The 19,729-nt window shown below is 42.8% G+C and overlaps 1 protein-coding gene across 2 annotated transcripts in view; it reads left to right on the top strand.

The window, feature by feature from the left end:
• SLC3A1 (solute carrier family 3 member 1) overlaps positions 1–19,729 on the top strand; it is a 49,047-nt gene that overhangs the window by 16,041 nt on the left and 13,277 nt on the right. For both annotated transcript variants that reach the window (XM_046661077.1, XM_046661078.1), the window contains 4 exons: positions 2,959–3,138; positions 3,286–3,440; positions 7,279–7,404; positions 17,817–17,936. In XM_046661077.1, coding sequence (XP_046517033.1) covers positions 2,959–3,138; positions 3,286–3,440; positions 7,279–7,404; positions 17,817–17,936 — 581 coding nt within the window. The remainder of the gene's footprint in view (positions 1–2,958; positions 3,139–3,285; positions 3,441–7,278; positions 7,405–17,816; positions 17,937–19,729) is intronic.

The raw sequence follows: 19,729 nt of genomic DNA, 5'->3' as shown, positions 1-19,729 counted from the left end.
TTTCCTTGTTTATGGTGTTTTTAAAAGCCACTCAACAGAACTGGTAATTCTTCCCATAGAACAAAAGGCTACTTGCTGGAGACCTTTGAGCCTCCAGAGAGTTGTTTAATTTATTGCCCACGAAGTATGCCTGTGCTTAATGGGTCATCAGTTCTAACTTCTTACATGAGCAGGTTTCCTCCTGAAATGTTGCCTGTGTCTGTGCACTTTCTAGTTGATTATCTTTATAGTTGATATAGTTGATTATTGGGTTAAATATAGTTGATTATCTGATGTCTTTAAAAGGTGTAGGCTGAGTCTTTAAAGTTTAAATCCTGCAAAATGAAGGAAAGGAAAAAAAAAGCATAGCAGTGTGTATTGGTCATTACTTGAATTAGGATTATTTAAAACAATATTCAGGGGGCTGGCCCAGTGGGGTAGTGGTTAAGTTTATGCGCTGTGCTTTGGTGGCCCAGGATTTGTGGGTTTGGATCCCTGACAGGGACCTACACATTGCTCATCAAGCCATGCTGTGGTGGCATCCCACATACAAAATAGAAGATTGGCAGGAGATGTTAGCTCAGGGCCAATCTTCCTCACCAAAAAAAAAAAAAAAAAGAAAAGAAAAAGAAAAAAACCCAACAATATTCATATTAGTAAAGAAAAATAATAAAGAATTACCTTTTTGAAGTTATGCTAATAATTTCCTAGTGAGTTATGTGTAAACATACTTATAATTTATTGCTTAAATTGGGATGCTTTAAAAAGTAAAATTATGCCTCACGGCAGGCACAAACTAGAACCGTCCTGGGCAGCTGGTTGATAAGGTCACTCTGGTTAAGGGCAACAATAAGAAACAATAAATAGCAAGGTTATTTTTGATAAAAATATTTGATTTGGACAAAATAAAACAGAATGATTTAATAGAGTGTGGGAAGTGGGAATGAGCTTAATCTAACTTTAAATCTTACACATAAACTCTTGAAACCTCCAGCTTTCCTTAATAACTAATAAAAGGCTTTTCTTTTTCACACTCGCATCAATTTTCTCTCTTTTTTAATCTTCCTGCATCTTCACTAATTGAAATACTGTCTGTCTTTCCAGGTGCAGCTCTAACCCGTGCCCTGCATTAGTCTGTGTGTAACCCCCTATTAGAGCTCGGCTCCCCTCCCTGAGCTCCTGGGGGGCTTTGCACCGTGTTTGTGGTACCCTCTGATATTGCCTTGGAACATGTCTGGTGACTTCCCTTCCACACCCCTGCCACGCCACGTGGCCCTAGCACCTGCTGCCTTTTATGCAGTAAGCACTTCACGAAAGTGATTTTTTGATGGAATAGAGCTAGAATCCCTAAACTCCAAGGTACACTCCTCACTTCCTGGCCCTCCCTTGTAATCTCCTTCCAGATAATCCTAAATTCCCTAGACGTGGGGCAGCTTCTACTTAGCTCTTGTCGTTTCCAGTAACTTCTCCTGGAGGGACTGGCTGCTTCCTGTAATGGACAGGTATTTGTCGTTGAGGTCCTCGGGATTTTGTTGTCAATATCTGAAGAATCCCTTCCGGGTTTCAGTTTTTGGTGGCTGCCTTCTGTCCTCTGAATGTGGATCTGGGATCCCCTGTTTACTTGTGACTGTCCAGTCCCTTTGTTTTTATCATCCTGTTCCTTTGTGCCTGTTCTTAAGCTATATTGTACTGTTGTTCTGACTTAAATAAAAATCCTTTTGTTGCCAGTTGACACTCTGTGGGGTCTCACAGCCACCCATATGGGGGAAGTGAGGTACAAAGAGAGCAAAAGTAAGCAGCCTGATAGAGGGGAAGAGCTCTGTGCTTTGGTCTCAGTGACCTCCAGTCTGCTGTGTGCCCTCTGACAAGCTCTGACTGTAGGAAGCCACATAGGGTCCCACAGAAAGTTACTGGAGGTTGAATACCAGACTCAAGTCTCTGAATCTGCATTTAGGGCTCTGAACTAGGAGCAAAAAACACACTATCTGCTAACTATCCTGCAAAATTCCAAGATCAAAGTTTCATTCCGGTATCTCAGCCAAGTCTAGAATTCTGTTTTGTATAAATTCTTGGCTTCAGCACTGTCCGAAGGAAATAAAATGTGAATCACGTATATAATTGTAAGTTTTGTAGGAGCCACATTAAAAAAAGTAAAAAAGAAACGTGAAATTAATTTTAATAATATATTTTGTTTAATCCCATATATCCAATATATCATGTCAACATATAATCAATATCAAAATGTTAAGAAGATATTTTACAGTCTTTCTTTTCATACTGAGTCTTCAAAGTCCAATGTTTCACATTTATGGCACATCTTGGTTTAGACTAGTCACATTGCAAGTGCTCAAAGCCACATGTGGCGAGTGGCTGTTACACTGGACAGTGCAACTTAGATCGTGTGCCCATCAGGGGCCATGTATTATTCTTTGTACCTTGGCACTCAGCCCATCACCTGGCCTAGATTAGGCTCAAAAACCATGTGGAGAATAAATTAACAATACTGTCTTCTTGGCTTGAAATAGAAAATATGAACAAGCCACAGATAGATCTCTTTTTTTTGAGGAAGACTGGCCCTGAGCTATCATCCGTGCCCACCTTCCTCCATTTTCTATGTGGGATGCCTGCCACAGCATGGCTTGATGAGCGGTGCATAGGTCCGTGCCTAGAATCCAGACTAGCGAATGCAGGGCCGCCAAAGCTGAGTGTGTGAACTCACCCGCTGTGCCACCTGGCCGGCCCCAGATTTTTTAATGTTATGCATCTATGTTAAAGGTCAAAGGTTATTGCTAAAAGACTAATTTCTTACTGTTTATAGAACTAGACCTTGCTATTTGAATTTCACTCAAATTCAACAAAATTCCAAATATTTCTGTCTCAATATAAATATTTCAATCTCAGCCATGTTCCTTTTACTTTTAATCCTTCAACTTAAAAACCAAATTACTTATTTTTCATGGCCTTGACTTTTTTCTTCAGGTATTCAAGATAAACTGGACTACATCGCAACTTTAAATATAAAAACTATTTGGATTACTTCATTTTATAAATCATCCCTTAAAGATTTCCGACATGGTGTTGAAGATTTCCGAGACATCGATCCCATTTTTGGAACAATGGAAGATTTTGAGAATCTGCTTGCAGCCATACATGATAAAGGTGAATTGAGTGGAAGATGAATGGGATGCGGGTGGAGGCTGGGGAAAGCATTTCTCCAAATGCTTACTTAAAGCGTTTTTTCCTTAACTGTCATCTATTTTTCTAATAGAATCTTTTCCTAACATTTGAAATGTTTTCACTTATTAGGTTTAAAATTAATAATCGATTTCATACCAAACCACACGAGTGATAAACATCCTTGGTTTCAGTTGAGTCGGACCCGGACAGGGAAATATACGGATTATTATATCTGGCATGACTGTACTCAGGAAAATGGTATAACCAAACCACCCAACAACTGGGTAAGTGCCAACTTGCCTGATTTACAAAGTGAAAATGGGCAGATCTCCAGGGATTAAACTGATTGTTTATAAAGTCCTTTTAAGGAAAAAATTAATTGGTATAGTTTACTGGAAGGGGAAAAAGTTTCCCAAAGAAATAGAAATAAGGTACCCAAGCCTCCTAATGTCATTTGGATTTCTGATTTCAGCGTAGAGCTGATGTGTTCTAGCAAATTAAAAGCTATAGTCTCTGTTAACCTCTCCTGCCCTCCTTCCCGCCCTGTCTAACTTAGACTCCAGATCCCATTAGTTCAGTAACTGTGTTGCTACTTTCCAGACCCCTTTGCCTTTCTGACTTTTTGACTCCCTTGTCCAACAAAACCTTAGCCATAAATGAACCCTACCATCTACTTGTCTGCCTGAACCTTGGCATCTGAGGCTCTGGAGGCATCACATACTCATTATCCCCGTTTGAACTGAGCCGTCCAGAGTCTTCCTGGGAATTTGACCAAATCCACTTGATCAACACGCCCTTCCTCCTCTTCAAATATCCTACCTACCTCCTCCCCGTCTTATCACTCTCAGCAGCAAACTCTACTTCAAAGAGAGAATAGAAGCCATCAAACCTGCCTGTCCCCACTCCCGCCCTCTTCCGGTTCACTTCTTTTACAGCAGAAACCATGTCCCTCCTGGCTGGGGGTTACCAGATTTACAGATAAAAATTCAGGAAGCCTGATGAAATCTGAATTTTAGATAAACAATGCATAATTTCTTAGTATAAAATATTACATGAACCATACTCATATAAATAATTATTCATTGTTTATCTGAAATTCAGATTTAACTGGATGTCTTGTATTTTATCTGGCAACTCTACTCCTGTCCCAGTTCAGTCCTTCCGCCTGCTCTGGTTCATTTTCTCTCCTGCTTTCTGTGGAGCCTTTTACTCTGGATCATCTCTTCCCACTCCGCTCTCTCCTTCTCTCTTCTTGACCTTCTCCATGAACATTTAAGCAGGCTGGCTCCTGGGCATCAACTTTTAGATGACCCAAGGGTATTCAAAATTGACACGTATCAAAGCCATCTGTGAGATCTTCTCTTCCCAGCCTCCCGTATCCCAGGTTCAACGAATGGTCCCAAAATGCAGCCTGGTGAACGGGTCACCAGCAAGTCCTGGCAGTTTTACCTCCATAAGTTTTCTTTTTCCCAACCTACCCACTTGTTAAAATGATACTGAAATTAGCAAACATTTCCTAAATACTTACCATGTGCCAGGCTCTGTACTAAGTGTTTTTTATTTATTAATTCATTTAATCTACCCTACAACCCTATGAGCTAGGTTTTAATTTCTGTTTTGCAGATGAGCAGACTGAGACAAAGAAATGTTATGTACTTTGCCCAAGGTCACAAAGCTAGTAAATGAAAGGGCTGAGGACTGGATCTAGTCAGTCCAACTCCACAGTCTGCTTTCAAAAATTGCCACCCGTAGTTGAAACCATATCATCTCTTGCCTAGGGGACTGTAACAGCTGCCTCTTTTGGCATCCAGTTTTTCCATCCTTCCATCAATTCTCCACTGTAGCCAAAGTTGTGTGATTTTTTAAAAATGTAATAGTTGATACATTAAAAAAATATATGATAGATGTATAAACACCTGGTGGTTTAACCATACAATGGAACGCTACTCAGCAATCAAAGGGGGTGAACTATTGAATCACGCAGCAACATGGATGAATCTCAAAGTAACTCTGAAGAGTGAAAGAGTCCAGACCAAAAAAACACGCTACATGATTACACATACATGAAATTCTAGAAAATGCAAGCTTAACCTATAATGGCAGGAAGTAGACTAGTTGTTGCTTAGGGATGGGAGAGAGATGGAGAGGAATGGGAGAGTGGGATTAGGGATCACAAAGAATGGACCTGTTCACGATTTTGATTGTGGTGAGAGGTTCATATGTCAAAACTGATCACAATGTATGCTTTAAATATGTGTAGTTTATTGTATTCAGTTGTACCTGAATAAAACTATTTAAATATATACATAATATATTCCTAAGCTGGGGAAGATAATAATATAGTGAACATCAGTGAACCCATCCCCAAATTAAGACCTTGAACATAACTAGCACTGCTGAAACCACTGGGGGCTCCTCCCTGTCCCTCCCTATGCCTCCTCTCAGAGGTAACTACAACCTTGAATTTTGGGATTTTCTTTGTCCCTGCTTTTTGTTTTTGCCTATCCTACATATGCTACATTTAAAAAAAAAATTTATTTAGTTTCTCCTGTTTTGAACTTCATGAAGTGCATGCTACATGTAGTCTTCTGTAAGTAGCTTTTTTTCACTCATTGGTTTTAATACTCATTCATGTAGTTTCTGGTAACTGTGGCCCATACATTTTCACTGTTGTATAATATTCCATTGTTTGAATATTCCATGATTTACTTATCTACCCTTCAGCTGATGGGTGGTTGGGTTCTTGCTAGTTTTTTTTACTATTACTAATGATGTTGTAAACGTTCTCATTAATCTATTTCTCCTGGGGCGCATGTGATGAGCTTCTTAAGAGTAAATGAAAGTGAAATTAAATGGAGTGAAATTGCTGGGTGCAGGATACCACATGCTCAACTCTACAAGATAATGCCAAATTGATTATCAAAGTGGGGATATCAATTTATATCCCCAACAGCAGTATAAAAAATTCACATTTTCATGAATTGCTGGCATTGCCAGACTGTAATTTTTACCAAGTGAACATAAATTGTTATCACATTGAAGTCTTAATTTTATCTGTACCTAATTACTAATGATGTTGAACATCTTTTCATACATTTATTCACTTGAGCTTCCATTTCTGTGAAATATCTGTTTTTTGTTTCTTTCTCCCATTTTTTGTCAGATAGTTTGTCCTTTTGAAGTAGATTTGTGGAGTTCTTTTTGTATTCTGGATACCGGTATTTTCTTGGTTTATATATGCTGTAAATATCGTATCCTGGTTTGTGTCCAGGTGGGCCATGAGGTGAGCTGATGAGGGTGTGTTTCCTCGAAAGGCAGCAGCTACTACTTAGCTTCAGCCGGTTGTTGCCATGGAAATGCGGACCCAGGGTGACTGGGTCTTCCAACTCAAAAGAAAAAGATTAGATAAAATCCCTCGGTTTCTGAGTGTTGTCCAGATGTTCTCTTTAGCTGGAGGTGGACAAATGGCCCAAGTTGAGCCCTGAGGAACTGTCACATTTAGGGAACCTCAGAGTAGACTGAGAAAGAGTGGCAAGGGATGTGAGAGGGTCAACCAGGAGAGTCATGCTGTGGAGCCACGGATGTCAGCACCAGTGTCGGATGCTGCTGGATACCAACACTTGAAGTGGCTAGATTTCTTTTCTTCCTGAAGGCTAGTGGAGTTTTTAAGTGAATGATTCAAATACTTTTTGGAGGACACAGTTTAAATATTCACTCTATCTGGATTCAAACTCCAAGACCAATGGAATGTGTCTCTCTCCCAAGTTGACCATCATTTGCTTTTCTTCACAAACAGGGGTCCAGAGCCTGGACAGCAGGTTCAAGAAAATATGTTAGAAATATCTGCTCCTGAAGTTGCCCTTGTCCTGCATTTGAGAGCGTTGCTTTGCTGTTGTGGTTGTTATGAACAGCTTCTCCTGCACAAACACGTCTCTAGGGGATTAGGCTAGCCGGTGGCATTGTAGGGAATTATTTTACCTAGTGCTCTCTCTAGAAGAAACATTCTGAAGATTTGTGCTTTCAGCCTCCATGGGGCCAGGGATGGCAATTATCATTTCTTTGTGGGCAATACCATCATATGAATACTGCTAAGTAACTGATTTGCTATTTTCTGTTTGCTAGTTAAGCGTATACGGAAACTCCAGTTGGCACTTTGACGAAGTACGAAACCAATGTTATTTTCACCAGTTTATGAAAGAGCAACCTGATTTAAATTTCCGCAGTTCTGATGTTCAAGAAGAAATAAAAGTGAGTACAGACATCCACATAGACTTCTCTATTACAGGGGTGCTTAAGTGGTTATTTGATACACTTTACGTTGAACAATAATTGTGCAGGCAAAATCAAGTAGTGTAATGAAATTCTGGGATTAAGGAGTCTGATGCAAGTACAGACACTGAGACATGTCGATAGTTCCTTCCTCCCTCTAACCCGGAATAATTGAAATGGGAGGGAGACAGACTCCCGCTGCCTTAGCTCCCAGTTGCCCCTCTGCTGGAACGATGGGCTGCTACAGTGAGGTGGGCCAGAACATGGGCTCCGGGGGCTGGCTCCTGTGTCGGAACCAGTCCCGCCATTGGCTGCAGTGGGCTTCTGGGTGAGTTATTTGGCTTTGCTGTGTCTCAGATCCCTCATCTATGAAGAATGCTTGATGGCAGTATTTGTCTCATAGGACTTTTGGGACCATTAGATGAGATGACCCATGCTCAACACTTCTATATTCACTCAATAAACATTAACTTACTGTCTGCTCCATGCTAGGCCTTGTTCTAAGCAGTGGGAATGCATCAGTGAATAAAAGAAGCGCTGCCCTGAGGGAGTTTCGGGTCGACTAAGGGGAAGGCATTCAATGAACTAAATATATACCGTGTCAGGTGGTGATGAATGCTAAATGTGAGGGCGTGCCAGGGAGAACTTGGTCTGGAGACACTCCTCTGATGAGGCCCTGTTTCAACCAAAACCTGAAGTTTGAAAGGGAGCCATGTGAATATCTGGGGGAAGCGAATTTCAGGCTGAGAGAAGGGCAAACACAGAGCTCTCGAGGGCGGGGTGTGCTTCATGTGTTTCAGGCATGGCCTGGAGGCCAATGTGCAGGGCTGCCAGGTGTAGCAAATAAAACTACAGGATACCTAGTTAAATTTTAGTTTCAGACAAACAATGAGTAATGCAATATTTGGGACATATTTCCACTAAAAAATTATTCATTGCTTCTCTGAAGTTGAAACTTAACTGGGTGTCCTGTATTTTATCTGGCAACCCTACCAGTGCACTGGAGCGAAATGAGGGAGAGTTAGAGAGCTGAGGTCCAAAAAGTGAGATGGGGGCTGATCCTATCGGGCCTTGAGTGCTGTTGTGAGGGATACATGCTGAGCCGTTGAAGACCCCTCTGTGTCCCCTGCAGATTTCCTATGGTGACCCAGCTGAGAGCTGGTGGGGCTTGGCCTGTGTGGCCGAGGTTCCAGCAATACCTAACGCATAATTCACAATAAGCACGAGCTGTGTTGTTGTTCTGGTTATTGCTGCTCCTTGGTGATAGTGGGCAGGAATTTCGGTTATGAGGGTAGTGCTCTGAGATAGGGAGGTTGGGGAGGAGAACCGGACAGAACAGAACAGAGGCATGGGTTCCCTTCTACAGCTCACCATGTCAGCCAGATGACAAGGATGCAGGCGGCCACGTTGGAGTCACTGAGGGCACCTGCACCCCATAGTTTGTTTTTAAATAAGAGCTTTATTGAGATATAATTCATAGACCACAAAATTCACCCCTTTCAAGTGTATAATTCAGTGGTTTTAGTATATTCACCGAGTTGTGCAACTATCACCACTAATTTCAGAATATTTCCATCACTCCAAAAAGAAACCCCATACCCTTTAGCATCACTCCTGGTAGCCCCCTCCCTTTCTCCTCCTGGGCCCTGGCAACCACTCACCTACTTTCTGGCTCTATGGATGTGCCTACTCTGGACATTTCACATAAATGAAATCATACAATATTATTTATATGTCTATGATATATATCTGTATTTATAATCTATGTTTAATTATTTGAGAAACTGCCAAACTGCTTTCCAAAGGAGCTGCATCATTTTACTTTCCCACTAGCAATGTACGAGGGTTCCGATTTCTCTACATCCTCACTGACACTTGTTATTGTCTGTGTTTTGACTATAGTCATCCCAGTGGGTATGAGGTGGTGTCTCACTGTGGTTTTGATTCCCATTTCCCTGATGGCTAATGATGTTGAGCATCTTTCCATGTGCTGATAGTTTATTTGTATACCTTCATTGGAGAAATATCCATTCAAATCCTTTACTCATTTTTAAATTGTATTTGTTTTTTTATTGTTGACTGGTAAGATTTCTTTATATATTCTACATTCATGATTTGCAATAATTTTCTTCCATTCTGTGGGTTGTCTTTTTACTTTCTTGATGGTGCCTTTTGAAGCACAAGCATTTTTTTTTTTAAAGATTGGCACCTGAGCTAACAACTGTTGTCAATCTTTTTTTTTTCCTACTTTTTCTCCCCAAATCTCCCCAGTACATAGTTGTATATTTTAGTTGTGGGTCCTTCTAGTTGTGGCATGTGGGATGCCGCCTCACTGTGGCCTGATGAGCGGTGCCATGTCTGTACCCAGGGTCCGAACCAGCGAAACCCTGGGCCACCGAAGCAGAGTGTGCGAACTTACTCGGACATGGGGCCGGCCCCCTGAAGGACAAGCATTTTTAATTATTGTGATGTCCAATTTGTCTACTTTAATTATTTTGTTGCTTGTGCTTTTAGTGTCATATTTAAGAACCATTGTCTAACTCAAGGTCATGGAGACTTACTCCTAAGTTTTCTTCTTAGAGTTCCATAGTTTTAGCTCTTACATTTAAGTCTCTGATCCATTTTTTGTTAATTTTTATATACAGTGTGAGGGGTCCAACTTCATTCCTTGGCATGTGGCTGTCCAGTTATGCCAGCAACATGTGTTTAAAAAAAGATTAGTCTTTCGCCTTTGAATTGTCTTGGAACCCTTCTGAAAATCAATTGATCGTAAATGTCAGGGTTTATTTCTGGACTCTCAGTTCAGCTCCACTGAACTATATGTCTGTCCTTACGCCAGTACCACACTGCCTGGATTACTGTAGCTTTGTAGTAAGTTTTAAAATTGGGAAACGAGTTCTACAACTTTGTTCTTTTTCAAGATTGTTTGGCTATCCTGGGTCCTTTGCATTTCCATATGAATTTTAGGATCTGCTTGTCAGTTTCTGCAAAGAAGCCTGCTGGGGTTTTGATAGAGACGGCATTGAATCTGTGCATCAGTTTGGGGGAATACTGCCATTTTAAGAATGTTCAGTCTTCTGATCCATAAACACAGAATGTCTTTCCACTTATTTAAAGTCTTTTTTCATTTCTTTTGACAGTATTTTGTAGTTTTCAGTATACAAGTCTTGCACTTCTTTTGTTAAATATATTCCGCTAGACTCCTTAGTTTTAAGACTGTTTTTACTGTATATGTTTGATGTTTTCCAGAATTTAGATGAATTGCTTTGGGATCTCTTCTAGAGGTAGGTACCTTGTCAGGGCAGCCTCGTCTCCTTTGGGGGTAGTGGCGGTGGTGGTAGACGTGGTCAGTTGACTAACTAGGGATTAGTTTTCCACTTCCCTGTTGGAATGTGGACTCTCCTCTCCTCCGTCAGGGAAGATCACAGCTCCCTCTCCCCCACACACTTATTAGGCGCTTACCTCGTGCCAGGTGCTTCACCTAGATCATCTCATGAGTGGTCAGAGCAAACCTAAGTTAGGAGATGTTATGACCATTCTATAGAGAAGGAAACCGAGGCTTAGAGAGGTGGAGTCACCCACCTTGGGAGTCATAGAGACGAATTCAAGGCCAGGCATTGGGACTCCAGAGTCCACACTCTTTTTTTTTTTTAGGTATGCTTTTTGGTGAGGAAGATTGGCCCCAAGCTAACTTTTGTTGCCAATCTTCCTCTTTTTTTTTTCCTTCTCCCCAAAGCCCCAGGACATAGTTGTATATGCTAGTTCTAAGTCCTTCTAGTTCTTCTATGCAGGATGCCGACACAGCATGGCTTGATGAGCGGTGCATAGGTCCATGCCCAGGATCCAAACCTGAGAACCCGAGGCCACCAAAGCAGAACACATGAGCTCAACCGCTGCGCCACCTGGCCTGCCCCTGAGTCCACGCTCTTAACCACAACTCTGCACCTGCTTTGAGGCAAAAAATTTCTCTCTCAGTGTTTCACTTTGCCTACACAATTTTTTCAAGGAGGTTTTCAGTGGGAAATTCATAAATGTGAGTGTAAACCAGTTGGTTCATCAGGCCGCAGATTTCTCCAGGCTCCTTGCAGCAACAGTGATGGATCGTCTGGAGATGTTTAGACAAGTGTGACAAATTTTGCCCAAATGTGCCAGCCAATACATTAATTATTTTTTGATTAACTCAGCTGTTCTCTTGCAGACATCCAAGTAGTGGAGTTCATGAATCGGAGCATTATTTACTAGTCTCACAGGGTGAAATCCCTCTTGGGATGAATCATTACTGCCTCCAGTTGAGAGGTTAGACATTACTCACCAGGCTGGTTTAGAAGATTTACTATTAAGAGTAAATAAGAAAGGCCATGGATCTGTAAGGGAAGGCTTTTTGCTCCTGGAAAGAGACCTTTCACATGAGAGGGGCTTCCCTTCTCCCTGAGCAGTGCTGATCTCCGCAGTAGTTAAGCAGGTTAATATTCTGCAGCCCAGAGAGTTTGTGGTGGGCAGGCATTTGGGATGACGCCTGCTTGCATGCCAACCTGCACTCAGGGAGCCTTCCTCCTAGCTCCCGTCAGATTTCAGTTGATCTGCACAGTGGGAGGCTGGCAGGCAGGGGACAGCCAGCACAGAGCACCCTCCTCTCTCCTCCTCTTTGTCTTCCCCCTTGCACTGGCCATCAGGGGACTTGGCTCTGCCCTGAACCTCTCAGGGCTTGAATATTTTCAGCTAGAGAGATCAGGAAGCCTCCTTGGAGGTGGGGGCTTATGTTTGTGCAGTGTTTTGCACTTTTCCAATCACTTCGGTTTTCACTTGCCTTCTAAATCCCTTATTTGACAAATGAGGAAACTGAGGCCCAGAGAGGTGAAATGACCCAGTGGGTTAGCTGTATAGCAGAGAAGAGACTCCAGGTGGCCTGGCCTCATGTCTGGTGCTCAGTGTGACCCTGGACCTGCTATGTGGGAATTTTGAGCCCTAGAGGAGGGGATCCTGGGGAGTTGGTGTGTTCACGGCAGCTGGGGATGGGGAGCCCAGATGCCATGCTGGCTTAAGATGGAATCTAGAGCATAAATATCAACTGTCTCCACCCCTCCTAAGCACAGCGTTGCTGGGGACGAGTAGCTAATTCAAAATAAAATTTAGTCATCACCTGCTTTATAAAGCAGCTCTGTGCTTGATGATAGTAACTGCACCATTTATTGCATCTCCTATATGCCAGGCACTTTATTATAAATCATCACTCATTTAACAATACGTATTGTGTATTGACCATACACCAGGGGTATGATGGTTGGTAAGATAGACGCGTGTTGTGGCCTTCCTGGGGCTTATATTCTGGAGGAGGAGGCAGACAGACAGGCAGTTACAATAGAGTGTGCTGAGTAGTCACAACAGCGGGAAGTAGAAGTACACGGGGCAGGCACCCAGCCTGGGCACAGAGTGGGAGAGATCAGGGAAGGGTTTCAGAGGCCACCAGGTAAGAATGAATGAGCAAGAGTGAGTGGGGTGAAGCAGCAGGGGTGGGAGTGGTTCAAGCAGAGAGAAAGCATGGATCATGGCACCTTAGAGGTGCCAGTTGTCCAGTATGGCTGGGACATGGTTCCAGAGAAGGAGCATGACTCGATGAGACTGGAGAGGGGCAGGTGGAGAGCAGCACTGAAGGCCATGGTAAGGCTTTGGATTTAAAGGGTCTTAGGGAAAAAAGTTTTTATTTGCATTTTGAAAAATCAGTGTGGTTTTGGAGAAGGGGTTTGACTAGGGCAGGTTTAGAGGCACAGGGGCCAGCAAGGAGGGTGGTACAGTAATCAGAAAGACCTGCTGGGGACTTTGGATCAGGGAGGTGGTGTGGGGTTGCGGAGTAATCATCAGCACTTAGAGAGGAGGCCGTGTGACTCCCAAGTTTCGGGTCTGCATGCTGACTGAGTGGTGGTGCCACTTCCTGACATGGGAGACACAGAAGGGGGAGGGGGATGTCTTAGTTATGTAGAGTCAGCTCTCTGTGAGACACCCAAGTGTTCAGTGGATAGCTGGATATAAGGACACGGAGCCCAGGGAAAGGTCTGGCCCCGAGATAAACTCTGGGATTTGTTGACATATGGACGATGCCTACAAAGGTCAGGCAGGTAATATCAGTGAGAGAACTAGGCAGCTGAGATGAGCAAGGGGGCCAATTGCATCTTAGCTCGAGCTGATTGTTGTCATGTGGGAGTGAGGGCCAAGGGTTGGCAGGTCTTCCAATTAAAAAAAAAAAAAAAAGCATAGCAAATGGGTAAGGATGCCATAGGGATCCAGTTCTGGTGCTATCACTTACTAACTGTATGACCTTGGTCAAGGTACTTCATCTCCCTGTGCCTCAGTTTCCTCATTGGTAAAATAGGAACAATAATGGTACATACCTTGTAGGGTTGTTTGGAGATTAAATGCCTTGCCCTTTGTAAAGCACTTAGGGAAGTGTGTTCCTTATTGTATAAGTATTTGTTAAATAATCAATAAATGGATAGATAAATAAGTAAATACTGTTGTGAAGTGAAATGAACAGAGGGTGTAAGATGGAGCCCCGAGGAGCTCTAACATTTGAAGGACTGCTGAGTAGACAGAGAAGGAGGGGCAAAGCAGGGGCAGGGTATCCTGGAGCTAAGGGATAAGAGTATTTCTAGAAGACAAGGTTAGTCAACAGTGTCAAACATGGCAGAGAGAGCAGGTAACATAAAGACCAGAGTGTCAATTGACTCTAGCAGCAATACCTCACTTAATCCTCACAGAAACTCTGCAAGGAGGGTATTATTTTATTGATGAGGAAACCAAGGTTTAGTGAGGGCATGTAGACACCCTAACTCATTGACGATGCCCTAACGCATGCAGCTGGACAGTGGGGGAGATGCGCCGGTACCTGGACAGGCCAGATTCTGAAGCCCATGATCCTCCCTCCACGCCCTGCTCCTGGAAGAGTTAGCAAAGGATGTTACCAAGATTTCTGAACTGCAGTGGGGATCAGTTTTTTCATTTGCCTATAAGCAGAGGATACAGTTTTCTCTCTGTACTTCTGAAGTATCCTATACTTTCTCATTCCTTCTTGAGATGGACAACCTGGGGTTGATGTCATTATCAGGAGGATGTCTTATAATTCTTCACATGTAATAGCAGAGCTTTTCTCTTTCCCAAACTTGGCTTTTGAGGTAAAGAGGCCCAGTAACTTCACCCATTTCAAGAGGGAAGTTTTGCCTCAAGGTTTCGTAAATTTGGATATCAGTAATGTTGAATTGATTCCTTGTTTATTCAGAGCAGCGAGTTTCAGGAGAAAAGAATGAAAACGGTGCCCGGTGGAAAAACCAGGACTGTGTGATAACCTGGGAGTTAGACGGGAATCGGGGACACAGTGTACTGTCCCCAGAGTCCCATGGGTCACCCAGACCTGGCAGAACCAGGTTCTGTGCCCATTTCCGCACCCAGCACCCTGGGAGAGCTTAATTGGAGTAGAGAGGGTTAATAATTAAAATGTGGAGCTCTCTTTTCTCACCTGATTGAGAGAATAAATAGCACGAAGCAAATGTTTTGCAAGGGCACATTTAGGATTATCTCGGTGAAAACCTCAGCATTTAAAATGACTCTCAAAAATAACCATCCAGCTTTTGCTGTTTTGTCTTGTCAAACAGTAATAGTATCTCTTATTGCACTAAAGTGAAATCCTCCCAGGGCCATAAACTTTTGCTGGGGTATGTGCTTCTCATTCTTTGATGTAGGGTCAATAGCCATGCTGAGGACCCCAAAGTGAATAAGGACCCCATGAAGAAAACGAGGAGCTTCATTCTAGGGAATAAGTGCTTAAAAGCTTAATGTTTACAACAGTGTGGCGTTTAATGTTTTTCCACATTTTTGTCAGAGGCTGCTTGGATGGAGTACAGCGATTTTTACTCCACCCCTACCCTGATCCTCTTCCAATGTTCTCTTTTGTAAAGAACAGCGCCACCTGGGGGTGGACCCAGGTTGTGTGGGATGTGAAGCTTGTAAAATTTTGGGGCCTTCAAATAAAACGAGTGTAAAATTAGGTACAGAAAAATGAGTGCTTATTCAGAATGAGAAAAGAAAGTAGGTAGGAACAGCCCATGCAGGTGAAGGATCCTGAAGCTTAAGCTTGGTCAGCTTCATGCGAAGTCAGCCCTTGGAACCACCAAGATCCTGTTCTTCAAACGCGGTGTCTTTCTATCTGTTGACTTTTCTAGCTCAATCTCTAACCAACTGCCCTCACTTCCTGCCATCCTGCTGTGCTGACCTCCTGGCAAATCCTGCCATTTCATCCTCTTTATTACCGTGTTCCTCTTCTTTAAAGCTTTATCCTAGCTGTGATTTAAGCATTTCTGCATTATTCTTTGATTGTCTAGTTTGGGATTCTAAATCATTCCAGGGGACTGGGGTATTTTGCTCATGGTTGTAGTTTCGGGGCTTAGCTAAGTGCCTGGCCCGTAGTTGGAACTCAAATACTTATTGACTGAAGGAATTTGATAAGAAGTAAAGATACTAGTAAGAACAAATTTGTTGGTTTTGTGCCCCAAAGAAAAATTACACTGGGTAGAGCCAGCTTAAGGTTATTTGGGTCAACTGTGTCCATGCTAAGGACTGTCGGCAGCAGAGCCTGCTCTGAGATTTGAAAAACTTTCTCAAGCATTGCCATTCAAAAATGTCACCTTAGGGGCCGGCCTGGGGGTGCAGCAGTTAAGTTCACACACTCTGCTTGGCTGGCCCCGGGTTCGCCAGTTCTGATCCTGCGCATGAACCTATGCACTGCTTATCAAGCCATGCTGAGGCGGCATCCCACACATAAAATAGAGGAAGATGGGCACGGATGTTAGCTCAGGGCTAATCCTCCTCCTCAAAAAAAAGTCACCTTAAAGGGAATTGACCTCAGCAGTATTAACCTGTGCCTTCAGCATAAGGAAATCTTTGAGACCCTTGAATTGCAGCTAGAGACCCTGTATTCACGTGTAGATACAAGAAACACTTCAACTCAAGTGATTTTTGGGGTAGTTGACATTGGGGATCTTTGGCTCTGTTCCTCTCAATTGGCTACTAAGTCTAGTACTTTGAATTACAGGCGGTTCTTCTCTACTGTGATAAATACATTCCTATAAAACCTTCTATTCAGCAACAGATGAGCCAAGAGGCAAGTTGGGAGAGCCACTGTCCCTTTGCGGAAAGGCAGCTTGTTGTCAGGGCAGTGGGAGGGGATGGCTCGGGCTGGGGTGGGGAGCTGCGACCGAGGCCCTCTGCTTTTCGAGGTCCCCTGGTCCTCCCGACTGCCCCAATACAGCCAAGTGAGTCTCTGCCTCTTTGCTTGGCTCATGCTGTCCCACAAACAGTCCAGAATGTTCTTCCTGATCTCACTCCCTGATGAAATCCCGCTGACGGAGTTCAAGCTCCAGCTCTTCCTTCCCTGGTTGTGCCCACTCGTGTTAAATTTGATCTTCCTGGAGCTCCAACAGCCCTGTAGACAGAGGACTCTCCTCTTGTGATGTTGAACCACGCCCTGCCTCATATTATTTAGGTAATCCTCTCACGTCTCGTGTGTCCCCAACTATGCTGCAGCTGCCTTGCAACCAGGGAACATGCCACACTTCTTTAGTGTCCCAACAGTTTCACACCATGTTTGACTCATTCTGGCTCGATACTTCATTCCACAACTGGTTCACTAAGTACCAGGTGCTGCATCAGAGGCAAAGGAAACAGAATGAAAGCTGTAGTCTTTCCCTCAAGAATCTCCTAGTCTGGTGGAAGGGACCTCATGACCGGGTGCTTAATTGGTTATTTTCTCCCAGTTTGGAGTGACCTTTAAGGAACTGGGCACGGGGGAGATGAGATATGTTCCCAGTTTCTCCTGAGTCCTATCTTTCAGTGTGGTTTCATTCTTCCATTTTGAGTGGATTATTATTTTTTTTTTTGGTGAGGAAGATTTGCTGTGAGCTAACATCTGTGCCAACCTTCCTCTATTTTGTATGTGAGCTGCCACCACAGCATGGCCACCGACAAGTGCTGTAGGTCTGTGCCCAGGAACCAACCCAGGCCACCAAAGTGGAGCGCACTAAACTTAACTGCTAGGCCACAAGGCTGGCCTTGAGTGGATTCTTTGAATTTTGGAAACATGCTCATAACATCAATTACACGTGTAACATTCTGAATTCAAATATGAGGGAATTATGGGAGTCCATAAATGCAGCTATTGAGAGCTCATTATACTAAGACACTGCTATGCTAAATAGATAAAAATATACTATATGAGTGCTGTGCTTGTTTGTATGTGGAGATAGCTGGTTTATGATGGAAAGTCATTAACAGACAAAACTTTTATTAAACATCATGGTAATACTGTGTGGTTAATGTAACCAAGCATTCTGCTTCTTTGTGTTTAGGAAATTATACAGTTCTGGCTCGCCAAGGGTGTTGATGGCTTTAGTTTTGATGCTGTTAAATTTCTTCTAGAAGCAAAGCATCTGAGAGATGAGCCCCAAGTGAATAAGACCCAAATGCCGGTAAAGTTTTATTTTAAACATATATCTTTCTTCCTTTTCTGAAAATGTCATCAGAGTGTGTTCTTTTTTAGCCTGCGACATCAGTTACCAGAGATTGAGTTCTGTCCTATCTATAGGAAGTGCTTTAAATCATTTTCTTTAGGAAGTACAGAGGAGTTTCAAATGCATGTGCCCAGATGTTTCCTCCCCCTGGCTCCCTGGAGAACGAGGGGTCCCTTGAGGAGTCCTTTGGTACCAAAGGTCCTGAGGGCATGGACAGTGTGGACTCCACCAAGGGCCACAACTACTCACTGCAGATTTTGTCATCTCACTCAAGCTCAAGTGAGGAGGCCTAAATTCCCCAGGTGCTTTGGTAGTCATTAAAGGACAATGGGCAGAAGGGAATGGAACTAACGTTGGCTGAGTGTTTACTGTAGGCTGTGTGCTGTTTACTTAGGATGTTCCATTGAACTCTCTCAACATCTTATGAGAGAGATTTCATGATCCCCGTTTAGCAAATCTTAGAGAAATTAACTTATTGAGGTGACAGAGGTGATAAATGGAATTACAAACCAAGTCTATCTCGCTACAGAATCTGGGCTTGTTGTGGTTCCACACCAGTGGTTCTTAACCTCCCCCCACGTCACACCTGCTAGTAATCACGTCCCACTCTATTCCTCTGACCATCCTATAGTCACTCTATTTTCAACAGCCAAGTAGACAGTAGCCCTAAAATGCATTCCAAAATAATGGATTTGTGTATTTACATAATGGAATGTCAAAATAAATTACAGTGACATAGTAATATGGGTGAATCTTAGCAATGTAATGTGTAGTGAAAAAAATCTAAAATTATTACATATAGCATGATGTCCTTCAAAAAGTTAAGCAAGTAAAATGAAATTCATGTGGTTATCAAGCTTATTATCAAGCTTCTAGCTTTTGTCCTGAGTAACAGATTTATGGGCACTTAACTTCATTGAAACAAATCAGTTAACTAACTAAAGAGAAGATGGCCATCAAGGGCTAATTATGAGAGCACATCATAAACCAAAGGTTATGATTACAGCATTTTTTTTTGCACATGATTTCCAATAAAAAGAAAAAATGAGGGGAAAAAAGGTGACATATTAGCCACTTGTCCCAAAGAAAAGCACTCCTCCTTGGAGAAGAAATCGCAAATATAACCTTGCTAATTATAATGAGATGTCATAAGACAGGCACACATTTCCAGTCATGACAAGTGATCAGAACAAGGGGTTTTGTGTGCTATCCCCCAAAAATGTAAAAAACATGTAATTTCACGAAGCAACCTAAGATTCCAAAAAATTTCACTTGATCTAGCAGGGGATGTTCACTTAAAAAAAGGTGTCCACAGAATGGATTGCAACTCAGGTTTGGATTGTCCGACCTGTTCATGTCCCAACCCAGGACTTACAACCTTGGCTTGTGTTAGATATAATCTTTTTGTTGTTGTGAGGAAGATTGTCCCTGAGCTAACATCTGTGTGAATCTTCCTCCATGTTGTATGTGGGATGCCGCCACAGCGTGGCTTGATGAGTGGAGTGTAGGTCCTTGTCTGGGATCCGAACTGGCAAACCCCAGGCCGCCAAAACAGAGTGCGGGAACTTCACCACTAGGCCTCTGGGCTGGGCCCTAAACACAGTCTTTTACCTTGGATTCTGGAAGATTACCATAACCCTAGAAAGGCACAGAATGAGTATCAGGAAAAATTACTGAAACCCTAGGAAAGTATAACAGTAAGAATAAAGGAGAGAAGAGTTCAAACAAATTTAAATGCATGATATTAATAA

Source organism: Equus quagga, chromosome 5 (genome assembly GCF_021613505.1).
Source record: "Equus quagga isolate Etosha38 chromosome 5, UCLA_HA_Equagga_1.0, whole genome shotgun sequence".
NCBI lineage: Eukaryota > Metazoa > Chordata > Mammalia > Perissodactyla > Equidae > Equus > Equus quagga.
Note: the sequence above shows the minus strand (reverse complement) of the source record. Positions and strands in the feature narration are given on the sequence as shown.